General features: G+C 34.5%; 1 protein-coding gene across 3 annotated transcripts in view; it reads right to left on the bottom strand.

The window, feature by feature from the left end:
- Positions 1–3,339: 3,339 nt before the first annotated feature.
- Positions 3,340–10,543, bottom strand: part of LOC140443053 (phospholipase B1, membrane-associated-like) — a 45,006-nt gene continuing 37,802 nt past the window's right edge. For all 3 annotated transcript variants that reach the window (XM_072534100.1, XM_072534099.1, XM_072534101.1), the window contains exons 6-7: positions 9,789–10,097; positions 3,340–3,562 (exon numbers count right to left, since the gene is read on the bottom strand). In XM_072534100.1, coding sequence (XP_072390201.1) covers positions 3,432–3,562; positions 9,789–10,097 — 440 coding nt within the window. In that variant the 3' untranslated portion in view covers positions 3,340–3,431. The remainder of the gene's footprint in view (positions 3,563–9,788; positions 10,098–10,543) is intronic.

The raw sequence follows: 10,543 nt of genomic DNA, 5'->3' as shown, positions 1-10,543 counted from the left end.
ATGATGGAATTTCATTCCTTTTAACGCCACCATTCTGTTCTAATGTGCTTACTTCGTATATTGGGATTAAAGTACCAACTGCAGAGCTTGTAATATGGACTTTATGGTTTGAAGCAACAACCGGATTTGAAGCTGCAGTGAATAGAGTTTTATTTTCCGATAATCCCCTCGGACTGCTTCCAAAAAATCTGATCTAATCTGAAGATTGTCCACTTGCTTTCCATTTCTTATGATCTGAGTCGTCTGATGAAGATATTACGAATTTGTCTTTTCCTTATAGGTAAGCGAAGACGTATCTCTTTGTGGAGAATAAGTTCTTTGTTCATGGATGGATCCACGGTTTCATTTTCCATTATAGGTCAATCAATTGTACACGGTTTAAATTTCCAATCTGGGAATATGTTTAAATAGACAGATACCTGTTTTCTCGAATCCACTGAGTCCATTGCCAAGTGTGGCAGCTTTTCGATACGATTTTTCAAACAATATATTACAGAGAGTTACGACTTTTCCAGGGTTTCTTTTAAAATAAAATAACTTTCTCATAAAAATATGCCATTAGAGGTAAAAATACTGCTACATCCAATGGCTGCATTTCGTGGGTGTAATGTGGAGGAAACGGCAGTATTATGATGCCAGTTTCCCTACAGTATTCTATAGCTTCGACAGACTTGTGGCTTGAATGACCGTGAAGCAATAATAGGATTCTATTTTCAACTGATCACTGTGTATGTTGTTGAAAATATGTATATTATTGCTGGAGGGATGAATTGATCCTCAGCATTTACAAAGAGAACAACGGTAACATTTTGCCTCCTTTTGGTGCTTTTTAAGAGAAGAACCTGTTTTCGCCCTTTATGTGATAAAATTTTGAGCGACTTGCTGTATATTTTTATAGGTTTAGTGTTATTTTTATTTTGTATTTCCTCTAAACGAGAAAAAACTTAGCGATACCTCTTTATTAAAACCTCTCGCTCTGGCAGCTGAAGTCGCTTTAGAAATTTCTAGATATTTCGTTAGAAAGTCTCTAAACCAAGCCGTTCCAGCTGATTTCTTGTTTTTAGAAGAAAACTTGTGTTTAATACCATTCCTCTACGCAAGGTCGTAGGCCATTTAACAAATGTTTTTCTTCGTCATGCCAAATAGTCGGTCTTCCATCTCTAAAACATATTTCTTTAATTAGGTTTCCAATTATTTGGGTAATATAGTAGTGAATTCACCAAGTCTTTTGGAATAAACTGTTGCCTATGAATAAAGAAGTCTACTTTTAGTTCACTTACCAATACATTTTGATTTTTGGCCTTTTTTTAAGCACTCAAAGGTAGATTTTAAAGCCTATCAGCTATTTTAAAAGGCATGCCATTAGAAATATGTTCCAAGGCAAGTCTCATTGAATTTAAATCCTATTGCTACGCCCTGTATAGACGACAGGGCGTCTTCCGAACATAAGTTCTTATCATTATTTCTGTAAAGATAATATACCTACATCTGGCTGTTATAAAAATATTCCAGTATAACTCAAAACTTTATTTGGTAGGCTAAGCCAGGGTAAAATGGTCCCCGGGGTCATTTTGCCTTAACATGAAGGGGCCATTTTACATCAAAATCTGATCAAATATAAAAACTAATTTACATCAATGACTTCTTTACTACCTTTTTAAATTCCATTCAAAAAATTCTACTTACTTTATTTAAAACGCCTAAAAACACGACTTTTGCAAACACGAATTTATTATGGTATTATTCTTTACACATCTTCACAGCTTCGTACATATGTGGCGCTAGTAGTACTGAATATAACAAAGAAAGCTAAATGGCGGTTTTATGAAAATTATGAGAAATATTTTAATGGACCATTTTACCCAAGGGAACCATTTAAACAGACTTTCCCCAATTTTGATTTATAATGCTACATTCCTTATCAGTACTTTTATATTAAACAAGGCTTCTCTAGTACCCGAGCCACTCCTAAATGCGAATTGAATATTACAAACATATACTGTGCCGAAGGCCTTGCGAAAGTCCATAAAAATTAGCACCAAAGGCCTGTTATATTCGATCGTTTTTTAAATTAGTCTTCAGACATTGCAGGTGATAATTTTTTGTACTAAACCCTAAGCGATCTCTAGCCTGTTGTAAGGTTCCTTATTTCTCTTGAATATATGTAATTTACTATAGTTTGTATTACTACTATCCCTTTGCAATTTTTCTGGTCGATTTTTGAGCCTTTTCTATCTATTAAAGACTGTTTCCATTCTGCTGAAATTACTCCAAAGCCAAGATAAAATGTTTTTCATTTTTTAATAAGTTGTACAAGCTCACGATCTCTATCTATACGTTTTAATACTTCTTTATTTCTAAAATGATTAATTTCTAAAACGAACTTTTTAGAATGTGACGAAATATTCACATCTCAAACTTTTCCAGGCCTCGTAACGAGCCAATTGTCAACATCCAGGATTCCATGCCATGTAGTAGTTTGTGCTACTAGTTATCTATTCTATAGACACTTCGTCCAAGGGGGGCCAGCAATTGCCATGATGTTAATTCCGTCTATAACTTAAACATCCTAGAATTTTATCAGCAAAAATATAACTAAATATTAATTGAACTATTTTTAAAGGGTTTTTACCTATGAATTTAGTGACTAATATGTAAACCTAGAAAAGCACTGATGATGGTATAGACATTGCGAAAACGTTCAGTGATGTAGCCCGATAGAGTTTTTATATTAATATACCTTTTATAATGGATTTTTTTCATAAAAATTTTGTGATTTATGGTATACAGCCAACTCCAGGAAATTCATTCACCTTGTGAATTTTTAAATTTGTCTAGAAGCAGCGTGCGGTCGGTGGGAAAATCTACATCGGGGTAGGTTTTTGCGCTTATGTTATTTCGGTATCTTTGATTAATCATTCATTATGTAGTTATTTGATTTCTGATCCAATTATTTTTATTGTCTGTGCCGATTTCTACGAAAATTCTCTGCGAGCTGGTAGTTTGAATCATGTATTCATTTCACAACCATGTTCTGTTCTTGGCAAAAGTGTCGCCTCTTTCATTCCATAGTCCCAATCTTTTTCAATATTTTCCCAATTTCAACTTTGCCATTTCCCACTTCTGCATTGAGATCTATCATAATAATTATTATCGTTATTTTATGCTTTTTCTTGTGTTGCATTAGGTAGTAAATCTTCATAGAACTGTTAAATCTCAGTATCGGGTTTTATATTAAACATTGAATTCCTTACAAAGAACACTTTTCTCTTAAACTATCGCTGCAGGTAGATTTGCAGAATACATTTTGTAAATAAAACAAATATTTACTATCACATATTTAATATTAAATTAATGTACAGTCTTATACAATATAATGGCCTGAGAGCATTCATAAGTCTTTAAAAACAATGGAATTGTCATCCTTGTAGTCAGCTATTTTCCGATGTATAAATATAGGGATGTTTCTCAGAAGGGCAATGAAATTTGGATGCGTTGTCACTTCCATCTGTATTTTTGTGTCCAGACGGCTCCATCATTGAGTTCCATAAACCGTTGGCAACTGAAAAAATTTAATTTTATTAGTAGATCATAATATTAAAACTAAAAATAATAAAAAGATTATCCTACTAAAAGAAATATCAGACACATCCAACAGCAGAAGGCACAAACTTGATCAGTCTAAATGGGAGAGCTAAATACAGAGTTTCTTCAAGTATATTTTGCCTAATGGATTAAAAAGTATAAATGTTTGCAAGAAAACATTTATGAATATACCTTTTATCACAGACAACTTTTAACTACCTTTATTCTTCTTTTACTCCTTCCTCCTTTCTTTTAACTTCCTTTATTCTTTTTCCTCTTATTTTCCCAGTTAGTATTCTTTTCGAGAAGATTTTCGATTCTACATATCTCAAGGCAGTAATAGAAGCTTTGACTAACCAAGGTATTGACAAACTGGACATAAAGATTTTAACAAATACACTTCCCCAAGAAATTAACGCACCACTTTGAAACATTAAAATATTTTATTAACGTTAATAAAAATTTCCATTGTAATATTATATTTTGCAAGCCCCTTTTATATGCTATTCGTACACTCTATATTTATTGACTGTGTTTTATCGCTATAGTCTTTTTGCAACAAAAGAAAAAGAAGCAAAAAAATGTATATTTATTGACTGTGTTTTATCGCTATAGTTTTTTTTGCAACAAAACAAAAAGAAGCAAAAAATGTACTAATTCTATAAATATACTAATTTCCAAGTGTTTATAAATTTTATTCGGCTACTATTTAATTGTTGATTATTGTTAATTGTATTTATTATGGAGCGTCAATTACGTAATTTAACCCGACATGAATGTGCCCAAGCAGTGATACTGTCGGAAGAAGGTTGGAGTTACCGAAGAATTGGTCATCGGTTTAATGTGTCCCACATATCCGTCTCACGGGTGTTAGAAAGATTCCTAGAAACAGGGGATCATCCACGCAGACCAGGGCAAGGACGAACCCGGGTAACTACCCCTATTCAAAATCGATTTTTAAGAATTTCTGCTCTTCGACAACGTTTTGTAACACATCAAGTCTACAAATTCAGCTTCGAGACGTGCATGCTATACAAATTAGTACTGAAACTGTTCGCCAGCGACTTGAGGAATACAACTAACACCTAGGATTGCCGCCCGAGGTCCTCTAATAACTAGAGAGCATCGAAGGTGGAGACTACATTTTGCCAGAGAGCACGTTAATTGGTTAGAGGCTGACTGGGAACGAGTGTTATTTACTAATGAATCCCAATTTTGTTTGTACAATAACGACAGACGTGTTCGTGTGTTGCGACGATCTAACGAACGATATGCTCAGTTTTCGTTTCGAACGATATGTTTACTTCTCACACACCACATTTTTTGGTAGAGGATCCGTTATGGTGTGGGGTGGTATTTCTTTGACCGCACGTACGGACCTAGTCGTCATACAAAATGGAACTGTTACAGCTGAAAGGTACATATTAGAGATCCTGGAGCAACATGTAGTACCATTCGCTCCCAATATCGGTGAAAATTTCTTACTATGCAAGATAATGCCAGACCTCACGCTGCACAGATCGTCAGAAATTATCTAGAAGAGGTAGAAATTAACACTATGGAATGGCCAGCATATAGTCCGGATTTAAATCCGATTGAACTTCTCTGGTATATCCTTGGTAGGCGATTAAGAGCGACACCGATTCAACCAAACAACTTACAGGAAATGGAAGAGAGGCTGATCCAGATTTGGAGAGAACTAGACCAAAATGAAATACGGCAATTAATTTTAAGTATAGACCAACGATATGAGGCTGTTATACGTAGTAGAAGTAAAAACACTCGTTATTAAGACTTTTTCATATGTTAGTTTACTTTTCTTATCATTATTTTTTTAGAATTTTCCGTTTTATTTTTTTTCTCTCCTGTACTTCAACATTTTCTGATGATTAGACAAATTGTTATAATTACTAATAAAATGTAGAATAAATCCTGGTGAAGTTTTATTTTTTATTCTTTGCCTGTTTAGAAATAAAATTGATTTACTGAAGTGGTGCGTTAATTTCTTGGAGAAGTGTATATATAGACAAGCAAAAGCTAAGGTAAAAATTTATGAAAACACTCCAGAATTTCCCACTACCAGAGGCGTCCACAAGGAGACGCAATATCGCCAAAGCTCTTCACTGCAACTCTAAAAAATATATTCAGCAAAATGAATTGGAACAACAAAGGCCTATCCATTGATGGAGAATACATCAGCCCTCTAAGATTTGAAGACGGCGATGTTCTGATTGATAATAATCCTGTATAACTAGCTAGTAATGAAGTTGGTCTAAAAATAAACTTGACACAAACAAAAACCATGTACACCGAGACACAAAACACTAAACTTGAGTCAGTAGATAAGTACGTATACCTATGACAATAAATACATAAATCTAGCTCCTTACTCCCAGAAATCAACAGAAGAATAAAACTGACTTGAGTTACTTTTGGTAGAAATGCATTTATATTCAAATCGAACGTGCCACTCCACCTGAAGAAAAAAGCATTCGATCAGTGTATACTATCAATCATGACATACGGCTGCGAAACTTGGACAAGAGAGATAAAAAATAATAGAATGGATCAGACAAAAAAACAAGGTCACTGATATAATCCACAGAATTAAATCTTTAAAATGGCAATGGACGGGACATTTTTCCTACTAATTGACTTTTAAGTACTTCCCTTTTATTTTATGATTTGTCACAATCCATAAGAAATGTCCCAACGATCACCAATAATGTGAATAATGATTCACCAAGAACATATTATTGGATATGCGTGTTTAGTAAGTTTATGACTATATATTTGTACTTAATTATTGTTAATTGCTATAATGCTAATTACAATAATGCTAATAATAATGTTAATTAATGTAATAATGATATCAGTATGCATTTTGGACTAGACAAGTGCCGTATACTAAATATAGTCAGAGGAAAGGTTCAGCCCGGAGGTTTCGATATGCAAGATGACCAAAACATCGAGGCAATGGGTGAAAATGATATATACAAATATCTCGGAGTAAAACAAGCGCGGAAAAAAATTGACCATAAACATATGAAAGCTGAACTAACTTCAAAGTTCGTGCGAAGATTAAGACAACTAAATCGGTCATATCTTAATAGTAAAAATTTGTTTACGGCATTAAATACGTACGCCTGTTCCGCGCTTAGCTACTCATTTGGCATTATAAAGTGGTCAAAAACGGATATAGAGGGTCTTCAGCGGAAAGTAAGAACACTTCTCACAAAGGCGCAAAAACATCATCCACGCAGTGCAGTAGAGAGAACAACATTACCGCGGTATCAAGGGGGAAGAGGACTTATGGATATAGGTGAGCAATTTGATAAACAAATTGCTAATTTAAGAACTTATTTTCAGGTACAGGCTGAGACATCTACTTAAGAAAATCCACAAGGAAAATAATTCCTGTAGCTGGCTGTATACCACGTATAACAAAAGAGGTTAGTCTTTGTATGTGGGTATATTTTATTTTATAAAAACCCTTAAAAGGGCAACATTACAAGCACGAACGTTTTCGGAACAACTGTTCCATCATCAGGTTAAAATGCCTAAAATAAGCATAAACCATTTAGTTACAGCAAACGTGGTTTAAAATTTTGACTAAGGTTAAAAACAATAAAATGGTTATACTTACAGGTTAACATGCCTGAGCCACCAAAATATTTGGGTAAAAACCCTTTAAATTGAAAAATGTTACCGAAGAATGTACATGATGTTTATAATATTATATGATGTTTAATATTTTAATTAGATTTTACTTCAGGTAACATACACCCATGCTTAAGTGAGTTCCAGTGTCCGGAGAGTAAACCTCTTCAAACGGACTACGGTTGGCAACTGATTGATGAAATACTCATGAGCGGTGTCAAAAACAAAATGTCAATGAACCATGAAACAGTGTTAGTTAAACATTATATTACTACAGCCAAAAGATTAAAAAACTTTGATGATGTTAAAATGATAACAGTAATCCAGGTGTTGGAATTTAAAAATTTTTCTATAATTATTTAATATTGGATGTAAAAGATGTTAATTACTGGTGTTGTTGAAGGTCATGTTTAAGAAGATGACTTATGCATTAGGCAGCTTATTTTACTCTTTATCGTATGGAGTGTGGTCTAAAAGGTGTAATTTGTGAAGAATTAGCTGAAATATATGGAAATGTCCTTTTATGTTGCTAACATCTAGGACAAGGAAGAATAATTAGTATATATTTGTAGCTAATGTAAGACTTTTTTAAGTAGATGAAATTGTTTAATACTGCTAGTATCGTAAAATTTTTTTTTTTTAATATAAGTGAGTCCAATAGTTTGAGAAAAAATGATTGAAAATCTTCCGGCTGAAGGAATTAAAGTTATAATTTATGTGATTAAATTTAAAAATTTTATGGAAAGACTGAGATCCTCAGAGACCTGGCAGGAATAACAGTAAATGGAATGACTAAAGAATAAAGGGGAGTGGGTTAAAGGGAAATGAAAGAGTTAATCAACAAAATTAGAGATGATAGAGGTCCTTCATGCTTAAAGCATCTAGCACCCTGAACAAAATATATTTTGGTTGTGTTAAAATCCGATACATAAAAGTTTGAAATTTTATTTGTGAGTATGGTGTACTAAGTTGTTGACTAAGAGAGGGGGGAGCAATGGTTGATTAAAGGTTTAGGTAAAGTGGGAGAAAGTGAATTCTGATGAATTGCTGGATTGTGTTTAAATGTTTACTGAGTTTGGAACTAATGGGTGGATGGTAGATATATGAAAAGACAGAGAACTAGCAAAAGAAAAAAGAATGGACAGGAATATGGTGAAAACGTGAAGATTGTAAAATAATGAAATAGTGAGGTATAAAAGATATGATGTTAACAATAGGGGGCTGAAAAAATCTTAATCTACTTAAGATCGAGCAATTAGCGCAGTAGATGATACGACGCCGCTTAAACTGAGGGAACAAGAAATGCGCATAAACCACCTGACTCAGCAAGAAAAAATGCGCACCTGGATGAGTAAACCTCTGCATGGGCGACATCTCAATGAGATCAGCCAAGAATATGTCGACAATACTGCGTCGAACTATTGGTTGACATCAGGAAAGATGTTTCCCGAGACTGAGGGTTTCCTACTTGCCATTCAGGATCAGGTTATTCCAACTAAAAATTACCTGAAATATATTGTTAAAGATCCTCAAGTCCAAAATGACAAATGCCGATATGGATGCCAAGCCCAAGAAACCATCCAACATCTCACCGGTGGCTGCCAGGCATTTGTCGGTACTGATTATAAAGAACGCCATGACTCAGTAGGAAAGATTATCCACCAAGAACTAGCTGACAAACTGGGACTTCTCCAAACCGACCATCTTCCTTATTATCAATACTTCCTTGATAGAATGCTTAAAAATGACAACTACAAGCTATACTGGGACCGCACTGTGCTTACAGACGACCAACCAGTGGCCCTTAATAGACCCGATCTCATACTAGTTAATAAAATTACTAGGCAAACAACACTTATTGATGTGGCGATACCCAACACCAATAATATACGTGTTAAATACAACGAAAAGATCGCCAAGTACAGGGATCTACTACTGGTGTTATTCCCAAAAACCTCCTAGAGAACATAAAACAGCTGGGTCTAAATGAACATGTCTATAAGGCCATACAAAAAGCTGTACTTCTCTCAACATCCAGATGTGTACGAAAATTTTTGGGAGATACTCCAGAACACCAAGTCACCTAGGGCTCGATAACACGGAAAGAGTCTCACCAGAGCTCAATCCTTGTGATACCGTAGGTATCTGGGATGAGTGAATTTTCCCCTTAGAGGAAGTGTGAGCCGTATGGCTAAACCTGGGATGTTAATTGCTCTACTATAGCTGACACATTCAGTTTTGTTTTTGTTGTGACTGTATCGTCCTTCTCTAGTTTGGTTCTTTTTATTTTTAAGCTGTATTTTTGAGTAATTTCTGCTAGTTTTTGAGGAACTTAGAGTTTGCTCTAAGGAGAACTCATAATTCTGCAAATAGATCTATGGGTTACTTTGGCTTTATGTATTTTGAGGCTCGTGTAGATGTGGTGTCCTGCTGTAATGGGATGTTAATATATTGATATTAATAGGAACATTAATAGTAATAATAGATATTGTCAATAATAAACCCGTTTTAATTAACTTTTAAAAATAATAAATGATACTTACATCTGGCTTGTCCCTTTTCTGAAAAATGAAAACAATCGGGACCCAAAAAACTATAATCCAGATCACCTGTTGATGTTTTAGGAAACGTAAGATTTAAAGTAAATGGTTGCACTATCACAGCAAAATTATTGGACCTCCAATCTGGCATCGTACCAATTTCCACTACTGATTTTTGCCATTTAATCATCAAGTCTTTCATTGTCCTTTTTTTATCTGCATATATCAAACTTCGAATACACGGACATACCACGTTTTGTGTTAAATAGCAGCTAAGAGGCAAGTTTTTCATTTTATATAGTACATCTAATCCTAAAAATATATTTACATTTAAGTACAACTGTTCGATTCCGAGGCAAACTTGCAGTTTTCATAACGGACTGTTTTTTATAAGGGCAACTTGTTGGTCTTCCGCTTAACCCTCCTCCTTTATTCGGGCTTGGGACCGGCAAGAAAGACTGTTAAGCTACTCGATCCACCCAACAGTCATTCCAGGCGGAGTTAAGGGTAAACGAAGAGAAAACCAAATACATGTGTACTTGTAAATACATATAACTTTGAAAGAGTGGAGAGTTTTAAATATCTCGGAGCAACAATCACTGCAGATAACGATATCGCGGAAGAGATTAAAGGAAGAATTCAGGCAGCAAACAGATGTATGTACAGCCTCCACAATACTATTAAATCTAAAAGTCTAACACGAACATCAAAGATTAGAATATATAAAACGGTGATTAGACCGGTGCTCATGTATGAGT

Source organism: Diabrotica undecimpunctata, chromosome 6 (genome assembly GCF_040954645.1).
Source record: "Diabrotica undecimpunctata isolate CICGRU chromosome 6, icDiaUnde3, whole genome shotgun sequence".
NCBI lineage: Eukaryota > Metazoa > Arthropoda > Insecta > Coleoptera > Chrysomelidae > Diabrotica > Diabrotica undecimpunctata.
Note: the sequence above shows the minus strand (reverse complement) of the source record. Positions and strands in the feature narration are given on the sequence as shown.